At 40.4% G+C, this 14,875-nt stretch overlaps 1 protein-coding gene across 1 annotated transcript in view; it reads left to right on the forward strand.

The window, feature by feature from the left end:
* The window catches only part of NEK11 (NIMA-related kinase 11), a 436,844-nt gene that overhangs the window by 172,545 nt on the left and 249,424 nt on the right, over window positions 1-14,875 (forward strand). Inside the window, exons 6-10 of the mRNA XM_006846637.1 lie at window positions 2,011-2,160; window positions 2,255-2,333; window positions 5,899-5,984; window positions 9,430-9,549; window positions 11,518-11,615. Of these exons, the coding sequence (XP_006846700.1) occupies window positions 2,011-2,160; window positions 2,255-2,333; window positions 5,899-5,984; window positions 9,430-9,549; window positions 11,518-11,615 (533 nt within the window). The remainder of the gene's footprint in view (window positions 1-2,010; window positions 2,161-2,254; window positions 2,334-5,898; window positions 5,985-9,429; window positions 9,550-11,517; window positions 11,616-14,875) is intronic.

Raw genomic sequence — 14,875 nt, forward strand, 5'->3', positions numbered from 1 at the left:
TTTTTTTTCCTTTTCTTTCATCTTCTAGTTGAGTTCTGATCATCCAGCCATTGAAGCCAGGACAAGTGGGTATTATCTGAAAGTGTGGGTATTCTTGTACGTATGCCCTCTCTTCTTATCAGCTGGATGCTTCACTCTCCACTCTAGTCCTGTGTGGCTATGTCACTGACACTGGGCCCAAGAGTCCCCAGGTCTTGCCATACTGCTGGCCAACCAGGTCTTCACCGAGGTTCACAGGAGTCTATTGAATGTGGTAGGACTTAGCTCACAGCTTCATTGCTGTTTTCTCTTGCTTCCCGTTATTGGTGACCAACATAGTCACCAGTCAGAGTACATGTCTGCTCCTGTATTCCCATTGAGTCTTAGTCTTGGAAGGGAGTTTGCCCTAAGGGGACCTGTGTAATTTTCGTTTAATGTAGTCTCTTTGTTAGATGTTAATATTAATGTTGTGTTAAAAAATGGCTTATCTCTGTTTAATAGATAAAGGATAATTCAGGTTTTATATTTCATCCTGTGTCAATTTGGCAAGTTGTTTTTATAAAGACTGTTCATTATATCCAAATTGTCAAATTTATTGGAGTCATGATGTTTCTGATGTCATCTTAATACTTTCTAATATTTGTGCAATCTGTAGCATTGCTCTCTCCCCCAATCCTGTTATTGTTAATCTTTGTCTGGTCGTCAGTGTTTCTTGGTCAGTTTTTTTTTGTTATGATGGTGTGCCGTGGGATCAATACTGGCTCTTAGCGACCTGATATGACAGAATAAAACTGCCCCACAGGATTTCCTAGACTGTTGTGGGTTAATGCGCTGGACTGGGAGTTTGCTTTGAACCACAAGGTCAGTAGTTCAGGCTTACCAGCCGCTCCTCGGAAACCCTACATAGGATCACTATGAGAGAGTACCAACTTGAAGGCACTTAACAACAACAACAGCAGTCTGTATGAGGAACTCCTGGTGTGGTGCTGTAAGAATAAGCACTGGACTGCTAGCCACATGGTTGGCAGTTCAAACCTAACAGCTGCTCCTTGGAAATTTTATACATGGTCACTATGAGTCGGAACGAACTCAATGACACCTAACAACAACAACTACCCTTCCTGGTACCAGAAAGAATTCAGGGCAATAGTAAAAGTCACATAAAACACAAATGACACAAGATTAGTCACAAACTTATTTTTAAGCTTTCAAGCAACTAACATGAAAAGAGAAACCCTGTCAGTTGCATAATTCATGAGTGCACATGGTAAAATAAATACGCTATTCAGGAAAAGTACAGTTACTTCCTAATACTAAGATCAGGCAAGAATTTCCCATTTTCTTTATGATGTAGAGTTATTTAAAACTTTTTCCTGCTGGTTTAGAGGTTACTGATTTGCATGGCTAATCCTAATCAGTGTTGGAATGATCTAGAATTTTAATATTCTATTTCACACCCCAAAGGAAAATTATACATTTTAATGTGAGCTGCAAGTAGCTGTTCTTCTACCCTACTTGCAAATGATTATATTCAGAAAAGTAATAAAGAATGTCACTTCCCTTTTCAAAATGCTTGGATACACATTAGAGGCAAGGTTAGGCTGATAAATTAAAATTAAAATTTTGTTTTGCATTTATAATATTAAAAAAGCCACCTTCAGGTGACAGGATTCCGTTACCTTCTGTTTTTCCTTCATAGAAGTTAATTCAAATATTCCTTCCTATCCTAATCAAATATTTATGAAGTTCCTACTATGCGCAGGCATGTTGCTACTATTGATTTGCTTGTTAGCTCTCCTTCCACAAAAAGTGGTCATTGCTTTTTTGTGCTTTCTCCTTTCACTTGTTTTAAACTTACATTTCAAGTAAACATTATGTCTAACTGAAAAAGAATATGAAACTACAGTCATAAAGAATTGAATTATACAGTAGTGCCTCACAGACAGTGCCCTGGCATCTGAGGATTTGTAGAATGAACAAAGTTAAAATAGGACATAGGTTCTGATTTCAATTCTCTGGCTTTGTCTTTAGGTCATTGGCATGCATTTTATATGAGATGTGCTGCATGAATCATGCATTCACAGGCTCCAATTTCTTATCCATCGTTTTGAAAATTGTTGAAGGCAACACACCTTCTCTCCCTGAGAGATACCCAAGGGAACTAAATGCCATCATGGAAAGGTACAGAAAATGAATACGTGGTCACTAATGCTGTTTTAGATTGTGCGTGTATTTTAGCTCATGTGAAAACGCATTTTCTCTTTAAACATTGCAGCATGTTGAACAAGAGTCCCGCATTGAGACCATCTGCTATAGAGATCTTAAAAGTCCCTTACATTGATGAACAACTACAGGTATTTAAAATGAAACAAATATTGGGAAATAAGTATTAGCATGTATATGTTGTTGTTGTTGTTGTTAAGTACCGTGGAGTCGGTTCTGACTCATAGCAACCCTGTACAGTGAGTCATAGCAACCCTGTACAGGGTTTCTGAAGCTATAAATCTTTACGGGAGCAGAACGCCTCGTCTTTCCCCCCCGTGGAACCGCTGGTGGTTTAGAACTGCTGATCTTGCGGTTCACAGCCTGATTCGTAACCACTATGCTACCAGAGCTCCTAGCATGTGTATACGCATTCTATAACTTGAAGAGATGCTGTTGGTAATAAGAAGCACTAAAAATCAAGAAGGAGAAGCAAGACTAAAAAGAAGCTGAGGGAAGTAGTAGTCACAACAACCTCTGTGCCAAAGAAGAGTGTAATCTCCGGTTCCCTGGTGCCACTTAGATATAAGAAGTTAAGGTTGTGATTTTGTGCTTAAACTCAACATCTAATCTTAGAGCTCTTGGTTAACCGATCCTATCTCAACTCTTTATAAATATATCACAAGAATGTGCTACAACTAATAATACTAAAATCTGGGATTTTCACTGAGCATACTCATTATGTATTTCAAGAACATAAATGTATTTTTAACGCTTTTATTGTGACTTGAAAGGAGCTCTGGTAGCATAGTGGTTACGAATCGGGCTGATAAGCTCACAGTCATTAGTACGAAACTACCAGCCATTCCCATGGGAGAAAGATGAGGCTTTCTGCTCCTGTAAACATTTACAGCCTTGGAAACCCTATGCAGGGTCACTGAATTGAACTGACTCCATGGCACATAACAACAGCAATTGTGAATTGAGTGATAGTTTACATGGGAGAACATTGGTTTTGCACTCATCCTATTATATTTTATTTCATTTCAATGATTACAATCCCCTCCGTGCATCCATTCAACAGTATTTGCTTCTATTCATTCTGGGTTTTTGTTTGTTTGTTTGTTTCCTTTTATACTCAAAAACCACTCAGGAATATATAACCATTTAAGCAACCAAAAGGGCACATTCTGCAAGCCTGCCTCCTGGTTGCCAGCCTGTGTCTTTCCATGAGTCTGGAATCTTCAGCTGCTCTATCTTTCCATGTCATTATCTCTGCCTTCAAGAATATTTTTTATTGAACTTCTTGTTGTTGAATACCGCCAAGTCAGATAGGTGCGTGTATTTTACTGTAGAGTAGGAAATTTGATATAGGGAATCTTCTGAGATGGCACGAAAAAAACAAATGGTCCCCTCTCAGAAAAGTTTCATGTCTGGTTTGTTGTTGTTGTTGTTAGTCTTTTATGACACAACTCCTTCAGAAGGGAAATATCCATTAATTTACTGAATAGCTTTAAGAAGAACCACAAAGTGTCCATTCACCTTAAAAAATTCCTATGTCTTTTCATTAGCCGGTCAAGTCCTAAATCTAAGGAAAACCAGGATGATGGTTTGCATTTCCTAGGTCAGTGATAGGCTTTTTGTTGTTGTTAGATGTCTTTGAGTCAGTTCCAACTCACAGTGATCCTGTGTATAACAGAATAAAACATTGAGCAGCCCTGTGCCAGCCTCACAGTCATTCCCTGTTTGAGCCCATTGGTGCATTCACTGTGTTTGTTGAATGCCTTCCAGGCTCGGGAGCTCATCTCCCAGCACTGTAGCAGTGTTTCACTGCTAGTCCTGAACTTTTCACTGGTTAATATTTTCAGAAGATTAGCTAGCCAGGTCCTTCTTCTTAGTCTTTCTTAGTCTGGAAGCTCCGTTGAAACATGTCTACCATGGGTGACCCTACTGGTATGTGAAATAACAGTGGCATAGCTTTCAGCATCACAGCAACAAGCAAGCCACCACAGTATGACACACTGGCAGGTGAGTGGTGGCCATGGCAGGAAAGAGTGCCAACATGAATTCTAGTGCCCTTGAGTGCTACTGGGAGAGTCCAGTTCCCTTTTAGTTGATTGTGCACTTAATGATTTGTGGCACCCAGGGTTGTACTGAATGACTCCAACACATAAATAGTTACCAATGATCACAAGCACTAGGAAGAAAGTAAACAGGCTGCTGTAAGAATAAAGGAGGGGGAGAGGTCTTGCTGGTGAAAGGAGTAGATGATGATATTGAAACATCATTGAGGCAGATGAGAAGCAGCCAGCCATTGGAAGAGCTTACAAATGTATGAAACACAGGGAATAGTTAGTGCCAAGACCCTGAATGAGCTCATGTCTCCTGGAGGTAGACACAGACAAGAGTGTCCTCCCAGGGGAATTGAGCGAGTCAGTGGGTGAAGCAAAGCAGAAGGGGGGCGTGTAAATTCCTTGATACGGGTAGCCTTCCAAAAATACCAGCAATGTGGATGCCGGTAGCCCAAGGAAAGGCCTCTGAAAAAAAGGAGGTGCAGATATCAAAGCCACACTGAAATAGGTATACACAAAACATCAAAGGGGACCCAAGAGGATCTGCTGGGGCTGGCTGAAGGGCCTAAATCACCCACCCTATATACAAAATGTAAGAGGATACAAAAAAAAAAAAAAAATCCAAAAAGCAAAAAGCACCCAGTAATCAAGAAAAATAATATGTTAATGTAATTTTTTTTTAAAAATAATTCCTAAAATCCATGATGAACAAAATATCAAAACTGTTAAAAAAAAAAGGTAAGATCCTACAGGGCTAAGATTAGGGTGAGACACATGAGGTAGAATTGTGCAAGTTATGGGTGGGATCCTGTCTTTATTTAAACTGTTGTTGTTGTTGATGATGATGATGGATTTTGGAGCACTACTGGTATGGTGTTGTAGGATCAGCACTGGACTGTGAACCATTAGGTTGGTGTTTCAAACCCACTAGGTGCCCCTCAGAAGCCCTATACAGGGTCGCTATGAGTCAGAACTGATCTAAAGCACTTAATAACAACAACTACATAGATTTTTGGCATTAACTTTGATCTTTTATAATAGTACATTAAAACATTACTTATCCTGGATATTGAGATTTTTGGTGGCTCCTTTTGTTTTGTTCCTGCAGTCCGTGCCTCATTTGCCTCACTCTCATCTGGTCCCTGGAAACCAGAGGGCATTATCCATGACAGAAAGGAGCTTGTATCTTCTTTGTTGTTGTTATTAAGTGTTGTTGAGTCAGTTACTGACCCATAGCAACCCTGTATAGGGTTTCCAAGGAATGGCTGGTGAGCTTCAACCCCCGACCTTGTGGTTCAAATGACTTTGCAGTTCATCGCATTAACCCCTAGCCCCAAACCAGTACTCCATGTTTTCTTGGAGCAGGAGAAAAACCACTTCATGGCTGAGTAACAGGGAGGAAGAGACAAAACTGTACAAGATGAAGCTGGAGCGGCCAACAGGAGTCTGACCCAATAGGATCTTATTACATAAGCTACCATGTAATTGTATGTAACCCTTTCATAAAGGGAAAGCTAGTTACCCAGGACTTGGTTCTCAGGTCCCTCTGCCATAGTCATTAATACTATAAATCAGAAAATAAACTCAATAGTTTTATGCCTCTTCATCCTTAAGGTTTGTCAGGATTGTTGTTCTGGTTTTTCAGCACCTGATGTGTAGATATTCGGAAATGACTCTGGAAGACAAGAATTTGAATTGTCAGAAGGAGGCTGCTCATATAATTAATGCCGTGTAAGTAATTGCTTTGTTTTTAAAAAGCCCATGGAGCGTAAATGTTAAATGCATTTGTCTTTAAAAATCTATTAGAGCTAAGCTAACTGCATGAAGTTTCCTAGAATTCACTTAAGCCTTGCCAAGAAATTAAGGAGCTTCAGTAACTTTGAGTTCTAAAGCCCTTTGCCCCAGGTGGTAGCAAATTGAAGTCATAAAAGTTTAAACCAATGCATAGCTTACAGATCTGCAGGGGAGCACTGCAAATTTCCTTGTAAGTATATGGAGAAATGAATATCTCAGACATTTAGTGATATTTATGATAATGAGCCTTCCATATTAAGCATAAATGGCTTGCACGTGTTTGTTTAATAGGACCTGGCAGAATATCTATTTAAAAGAGAATATTGCAGAGTCCTGCGGAAAGAGCCATACTATACTTTCTTGAGATACACATCCTGTTACATAAGACGTAGAGAATGTGTATGTCCTAAGGAGCCATAATACTTACTTGGTTTAATCCTTTTTTCCTACCTTATTCAAAAATTTTGTGCTGTAACTTGTAAGAGCCCAAAATACTGCAACATGATAGATAGGTCACTTGAGAACAGCCATGGACAACTGTCCTGACAGCACTTCATGACCCCACTTATAAATACCAAATCTATGATTTTGTTGAAGGAACTCTATTTAATCGTACAGAGACCCAATGAGAATGGTAGTTGTCTCCCAAGATCTGTGTAAGGCAGTGGGGTGAGCTCATGAGCCTTCGATAGGCTAATCTTCAAAGCCAAATAGCACAAATGTGCTTCTCCACTATACCAGTTTGTTTTCCGTCTTCACTTTCAAACTCAGGAAACCAGTCAGAAATTTGTCTCTTTTGAAGATTTCTGACTTCCCTATAAAGACAACACATCAGCAGGCTTTTGGGAGTGTGAATTCATACCGTGAAACTCATTTCACGGGGACCAGTGATAGAAATGGGTGCCACGTCCCTGGTCTTCAGGATTTTTAGAGAAACCAGGGGTCTCATAGATGCAGGACCTCCACTCCTTCACTTCTGGATGTGTGGAATAGTCACAGGGGAAAGTCCTGGCTGGTGTCTCCCTCTGAGATTATATGTGATATTGGCCTTTGACTATGTGGGGTTTCCATCTTGCATATCAAATACAATTGTGTCTCCTCTTTTACACTAATCATTGCACGCAAATTCGAGACTACAGTTGTTTTTGCTTTGGCTTACTATTTGTGCAAGGATGTTTGTTGATTTCCCATATAACTGGATCCATGAGTGTCACCAGGCATGTTGTTGCATTGCTGTGGTCTGCCTTTCAGTCATGGTACTGGGACAGTCATGTTTCCCTCCACATGAACTTTGCATTTGTTACAGTGTATATGTTTTGATTCCTAGAAAATTGGTCAGTATATTCATGCTTCCGGAAGAGTGAGATTACATGAATCAATAAAAAAGAAAAGATAATTTTTAGTATTTCCCATTTTATGTCCTCCGAAATCCTTTATTCAGGTGGTTAAGAAGACAGGCTTTAATGGTTTTCTTCTCTCCATGTCCTTTGATATCACCACCATTCCTTTCACACAGTGATTCCTTTGTTGGAAATAATGGCCCCTTACTCCCAGGAGCCGGGTTTTATCCGGGTTATGATAAAATAGTTCATGTCATCCCCAAGCATACTTTTGCAGAAAGTTCTACAAATTAGCCCTGCATGCCTACGCAGTACACAAACACCCTCCATACAGCCTGGACCAAACTTTCACTTTGATGGCCACAAGGTTTGGTGGAACCCAGACTTGATATGATAGCAAAATGCTGGGTTTGAGGACCCCCTGGAGCCCAGGTCTGTGATAAATCTGGTCTTCAAAGTTGGAAGACCTAGAGAGTAGACCTGGGGCTTCATGGATAGAGCCACAGCCTTACAGGTAGAAGTCCCTGGAGGTGTCAGGTCCTGACACTTACAGACAACCTGGGATCAATATTAACCAGACCAAAGGCTTGGACTTTTAAATTTGAAATCAGTCGGACAGGACCTGAACCATCAAAGATCTTCTGCACTCCTGTTAAAACACGCTGCCCCTCAGAGGATCATATGTAGGTGTGTCTCTAATAACCTCATTTTTCTGGGGAAAAAAAGCCTGGAATTATTTACTTCATTTTATGTTATCTGAGAGTAGTAGATATCTTATTTTTTAAATTCAGGATGAATGTTCGTTATCGTTTTTACACAATAGTTGTGAACCGCTTTGCCTGACACTGTTTACAGTGAGCAGGTGCTAGAATGCAGTTATTGTAGGGCATTTCATACTATGAAATAATTGGTTTAAAGTAGTCACTCTTATTTTCAAGATCTAGGACTTTGTCTTTAAGGAGATCTATTTATTCTTACAAAACAAGGAATACGTGTTCCTGAAAATTGTACAACGCCCTGGAGGCTTTATAGGGATGAGAACTTCCTAAAATGGTCATTACAATTTTCTCATAGTGTTTATTAAGGAGATAGTGGAATATGAAAGGCATTCTACTGTATGTATTAGGACCTCACCAAGTCTGGAGCAGTAACAAATGTTTCTGAGAATGTAGTTGCAACCTTTCAGTGCATTATTAATTTATAGTCACATTTCTTTAACTGAAGAAAAGAAGTTTTAAAATAATAATGTTGGCTGACATTATTTTTGGATGAAGACCATATGCCTGATTCTGTTATAAACACTTTGTCTGAATTAACCCATATAAACTCACAACAACCTAAAAAGTACGTAACATTTTTTTTTTTCATGGTCATCGAGAGGTTATGTAACTTGCCCAAAGGCTTGTAGCATTGGAGATCGGATTTGACCATTGCTAACCTGTACCATTAACCACTATCCCAGGCTGTCAGGAAAAAAATAGCTACTGTATAAAATATATTCAGTACAGTTTTTCTAGAATATTACCATTTTGGATGTTTTTTACATCTCAGATACTATACATGTTTGCCCCTCTTTTATGGGTGAGAAAACTGAGGTTCAGTGTAACTTACCCACAGCTGCAGAAGTAAAGCACAGTGGAGATAGAATTCAAACCTGCCTGTCAGTCTTCAAAGGCTGTGTCCTTATCCTCATGGTTGAATTACTCTGCAAGTCAACATACTTGTTCATTTTAGCTCATTTGTCTTACATTATGAAAACCAGTCATACACAATGAAATAAGCAGAAATTTGGAAAGTACATAATTTGCTTTTAAACAGAAATCTAATTTGAAGAATATTGCCGATTAACTAGAGCCTGGGTTGGCTCATTACCTACCCAGAGCTTATTAGTTTTTATGTTTTTTTGTGTTTTTTTTTTGCTTGGCTGTCTTGAGATGTTTTTCCTCTCTCGTTCATGTAATAATACATCTGTAAAATATTTGTCTAATTTTTCTGAGCATGTTTGGGATGGATTGTGTGCAAACAATCTTTATAATTGACAGGAAACAAAAGGTCCACCTGCAGACTCTGCAGGCGCTGTCGGAAGTGCAGAGCATGACGCCGAGAGAAAGGATGAGACTGAGGAAGCTCCAGGCCTCAGATGAGAAGGCCAGGAAGCTGAAGTAAGCTGCCTTTCCTCTGGGCACCCCACCCCCCAGGCTAGCTCCCAGGGCTCTAAAGAGATGTACTAAAGAAAAGCAGAAACCAATCCAAGAAATCAAAATGAATACACTTATGTGTTTATTTGTTTCTTCATTTACTTACCTACCCACCCCTTCTATCCATACCCAGTTATTGAGCCATAGATGGTTATTGGATGCCAGACACTATTAGTGTCTTGTGTGAAGGGAAAAATTGACTATAAGGGTTGCCTTCGTATTTCCCCAGAAAGAGGCTTTGCTACTGCAGTGTCATTGTCTGGGGGGGCTTGCTGCCCTCCCCAGCACGTGCCCCTGCACACACACTTCCCAGGAGGCTCCGCTGATCTATGGGGAGAAGAGTGTACTGAGGAAATTGTTGGCTTGAAGGAGGAGACTGAAAACAGTGCTCTGCTCTGTCAACAGAAGCTTTTGAAAAGTCTGCTCTCAGGGCAATGCTGTTAGTGGGAGATATCCCTGGTAATTAGAGTATTTACATGAAGAAGTGACATTCCAAAGAGCCTCAGACTCTGTTTCTCAGACTGTTTTTGGTTGGTATGTTTTCTGGTTTTCCAATTTTTCTTCTTCCTCCTTCCCCTGCCAACTTTTTTTTGTACCTTAGAAGCCACAGTCAAGAACCAGAGCTATGGAAAAGACGTAAAACTCAAATCTGTTTGTTTTCTAACCTTGTTCACGTATCTGAAAAATGATTTAGAGGTGTCGGTGCACTTAGAGTGAATATTATATCATAATGAACCAAGTAAAAATTGAGGAGACTATTTTCCCCTGGTGAACCTGGTGACTCCGTATGATAAGCACTGGGTTGTGAACCACAAGGTCCAAGGTTTGAGCCCGCCAGCCACTCCACTGGAGAAAGATGAGACTTCCTGCTCCTGAGAATATATGTAAGTCATGTCTTGGAAACCCTGTACAGGCTCACTAAGAGTTGGAACTGACTCAGCGGCACTTAACAATAATAATTTTCCCTTAACATGTGTTTTCTGTAATAAATGTAGGAAAAGATCCTCATCAAAATGCATTGCTGTGTACCAGTTGTGTGCTGGTAAATGTGTACCAGTCAGCTCTGGAGTTAGTTCAGAAGTTAGTTTCTTGACTGGTAATTAGACTTGGAGTACATCTCACCACATCCAGTTCTAAGCTACAATATGGTACCATTGAATGTGCAGTTGGGAAGTGATGTACACGGCCCACTCTAGGGGGCCAATATGAGTGGGTTTCAGCCAATTACTGAGCATGAGTTTTCCTGAGAAAAGAGGAAAAATTGCCTGTGCCATTGCATTAACTTTCAATCTCTATTGTGTTCAGTTCCCAAATCTGTTTCTAACTTTTCAGAAATGGCAATATTTCCAGGGCACCATGATACATGTCATTGTTTGAACATAAATAGAACCTTAAATCTCTGATACAAAGAGATAAAAAATAATTTAATAATCTACATGTACAGTGGTGTAGCACTGTAAGGCAAGCACTAGACTATTAACAAAAAGGTCAATAATTTAAACCCACCAGCTGCTCCACTGGAAAAATACGAGGCTGTCTGCATCTGTAAAGATTTGCAATATCAGAAACCCTATACAGGATCACTATAAGTTGAAATCCAGAAAGGGTTATTGACTTACTAGTTAGTACATGTCAGATCCTGTGTCAGGCACCAGGGACACACCCCTGTCATCACTCAGAGAACACACAAGGATCAATACTGATTACTACTCTGCTGCATTTTAGGAGTTCCAGTGATGACCAAGGAGTCAGAGTACCCTGTGTATGCTCTAAAGAGAATTGAGTGGGTGCTGCATAGCATGCATCTTGACGAGGAGGGACCATTGGCATGGCTCCCCAGCACCCCATGTGCCTGCTGAAACAGAGATCATATCATATAGATATGGTTTTAGAAAGTTGGAGTTATTTTTTGCATTCACTTTGCATTTGCAGAAAGCTTGTAGAAGAAAAATACAAAGAGAATAACAAACGGATGCAAGAGTTGCGATCTCAGAACTTTCAGCAACCATGTGTTAATGTACTCCATGTAAGTGCCACACTTTTTTAATTTAAAATTTAACATTTTACCTAAAACTGTTTCTTGCTTCAGATTCTTCAAATTCATGGGGCCAGGTAGGTAGGAAGAGGAACAAGGTAGGAAAAAAAAGAAGCCAGACCAATGTTACCCAATTCCTGGAAGGCTCTTCTGGGATAGAGGTCAAGGGTTAGTAACAACACTAATTCAAAGCAGCTGATCCCAGAGAGCTATCAGTTCATTTATCCAGTGCCTACTGTGTGCAAGATACTCCCCACTGAAGGCTTAGTTGAGGTGCTAAAATTAGAATTTTGTAGAACAATTATGTGTATTTCTAATTTTGAATCCGTTCATGCTATTGTTGCTTTATGTTCTAGAACACTTTTTCCCTTTTTGAGTACCTTTTTTTTTTTTTTTTCCTGTCTGTAACCCATATCATTGTACATTGTGTTAATTTAAAACAACAAACAAAGCCTGTTGCCATTGAGTCGGTTCCAACTCATGATGAGCCCATGTGTATCAGAGTAGAACTGCTGCGTGGGGTTTGCTTCCATGACACCTCTCAGTGGGTTCAAACTACCAGCCTATAGGCTAGTTGTTGTTGTTTTTGTTGAGTGCCATCAAGTCAGTTCTGACTCATAACAATCCTATACAGGGTTTCCTAGGAGCAGCTGGTTGGCTTCAGCTGCCAACCTTGTGGTTCACAGCCCAGTGCTGATCCTACAGCGCAACACCAAGAGCAAATGGTTTATGCTACCTACGGATCTGTTAATAACTTTATTCAAACCTTGAAGAACTATTATGTTGTTGCTATTGTCAAGTGCCGTGGAGTCAGTTCTGATTCATAACAACTCTGTATAGGGTTCCCAAGGAGCAACTGATGGGTTTGAAACACCAACCTTACGGTTAGCAGTCCAGTGCTTATCTTACAACACCATAACTAATGGGATCGGAGGTGGGTCCCAAATTTTATGTCCTCTGCCTCCTAAAACTCTAAAAAGCAGATATCATTTTCTTTAAGGGTTAAAAATATCTCCATAGGCCTCTGGGCAGACTCCACACCTACAGTAGTCTTGATCCAGGGACTATTTGAATCAAGTCCCAACACCAACTTCATTAGCACTTCTGATAAAAACAACTTGGGATAGGTTCTCGTTCTTTCCTCAGTGTATACATCTTTAACCAGATTATAATTATGTCATTCTTTTTATTTAAGGGTCGTATTATATATATGGGAGCATGGTGGCTCCATGTGGTAAGCACTGGATTGGGAACCACAAGATCCTCAGTTGAAGCCTGCCAGCCACTGTGCAGGAGAAAGATGGGACTTTCTGCCCCCACAAAGATTTTAAAAGCCTTAGAAACCCTCTACAGGGTCTCTATGACCTACTTGATGACACTTAACAACAACAACAGCAAAGCGACTGGTGGGTTTGCACTGCCAACCTTGCAGTTCAAGCATATCCTATAGCATCACACCAGGACACAATTAGAAGTTTATATGTATTTGAGTTTATATATTACTATTTATGTACATATATAACAACTATTGTTATTTGGCTAAAATTTTTTAGAGCAAATTAGTCTTCCATTCAACTGCTCATACACAGTATATTTCATGATAAATCCCGGTATTCTAACAGCATTCTTCCCACATCTTTCCTGTACTTTTGTTTTCCTTCGTCCTTCTTTCCTATTCTGTACTGCCTTCTGAGTTTTATCCTTGGGAAATTGCTGCCCTTTGGATCTTGTGTGGTGGTTTGTTTTAAAGAGTGTACACCTCTCTGGTTCACCTTAAAGACCTGTCTGGTGTTTTCCTGATAGTTGACCCATTGGTTTGAAGTCAGTTTCAGGTTTGAAGGGTGTTTAAGGACCATTGCCTTGGGTTCCACCAGTCTCTATTGGATCAGTAAGCCTGGTCTTTTTAAAAGCTTTGTTCCACATTGTTCTCCCATACTTTCTAGGACCTTCTATTTTGATCCCTTTCAGAGTGGTTGTTTCAGAGTTTTTGTTCTTCTGATCCAGGATCTTGGAGGTGGGGTGAGTTCATGTTCATGGAGAGCTTTTACTGCCTCTAAATGTGGCTGTTTATTTATTGGCGCTCCCTTCATCTCAGGAGATTTTTATCTTTTGCCAGAAGAATCAAGCCCTGAGAACCAAGGGGCTTTGGGGATGATCCCTGGAAGCCTGGGGAGGCCAATTATATTGTAGATCAGGTTTCAAAATCTGGAGAATTCAGGAGTCCCCCAACAAAGCTCAAAGCTCAAATTTTCTACAAGACAGAGCTTAAAAACACTTGTTTCATCTCCATCCCCGCCAGAAAGGAGAAAGCTTCCTATAATCGGCCTTTCTTAATTATTTATGGGCTATAAGTATTTTGGAGTCCTGGTGTGGTGGTATTGTTGTTGTTAAGCACCGTGGAGTCGGTTCCTACTCATAGTGACCCTGCAAGGGGCTTCCGAGGCTGTAAATCTTTACGGGAGCAGAAGTGTGTTAATGCAGTGGATTGCAAGGTTGGTTTGAACCGCAGGGTTGGTGGTTCAACCTTACCAGCCACTCCTTGGAAATCCTATACAGGGTCGTTATGAGTCTGAACTGACGCAACGCACTTAACAACAACAGTAAGTATTTTGGGCTCCTGGTGTGGCACTGTAGGATCAGCCCTGGACTGCAAACCACAGGGTTGGTTGTTGAAGTTAACCAGCTGTTCTTCAGAAACCCTGTACAAAGTCGCTATGAGTTGGAATTGACTCAACAGCACGTAACAACAACATAGATACTTCGGAGCTCTGAAAATTCACATTGGATCAGAGAGAGCCCCCAGACTCCTTTTGCCTTAAGAGTTTCCCTCTGCTTGCTTACACCGTTAGCAGACAGTGTGTGGATATTGGTGGTACTTGCTCAATGCCACCCTCTTATCTACCCAGCTGTGGGATCTGTTCTAGGCCCCAGAGACGTGGAGGATGGTGAAAAGCTTGTAAGCTTTGGGGGCCAAACATGTGTCTGAACCCTACTCTGAAAATGGTCTTCATGCTATTGCCTCTGTGTGGAAGAACCCATGCCTCCTCTGAAAACTGAGCACTTTTCTTCAGTTTTCCAATTACTTTCTGGACCCTGAAAAACATGGCTTGTGAAATGATACTGTCTTCACCAGTTTACCAACTTTCTTCCCCACAGGACTCAGAACTGCGGATTCTCACAGAACCTGATACACAATCTGGCATTATTATAATTCATAAATCCATCACAAAATGACAAATATTATATGGTTCCACT

The sequence above is a fragment of the Chrysochloris asiatica genome, unplaced genomic scaffold (genome assembly GCF_000296735.1).
Source record: "Chrysochloris asiatica unplaced genomic scaffold, ChrAsi1.0 scaffold00028, whole genome shotgun sequence".
Taxonomy (NCBI): domain Eukaryota; kingdom Metazoa; phylum Chordata; class Mammalia; order Afrosoricida; family Chrysochloridae; genus Chrysochloris; species Chrysochloris asiatica.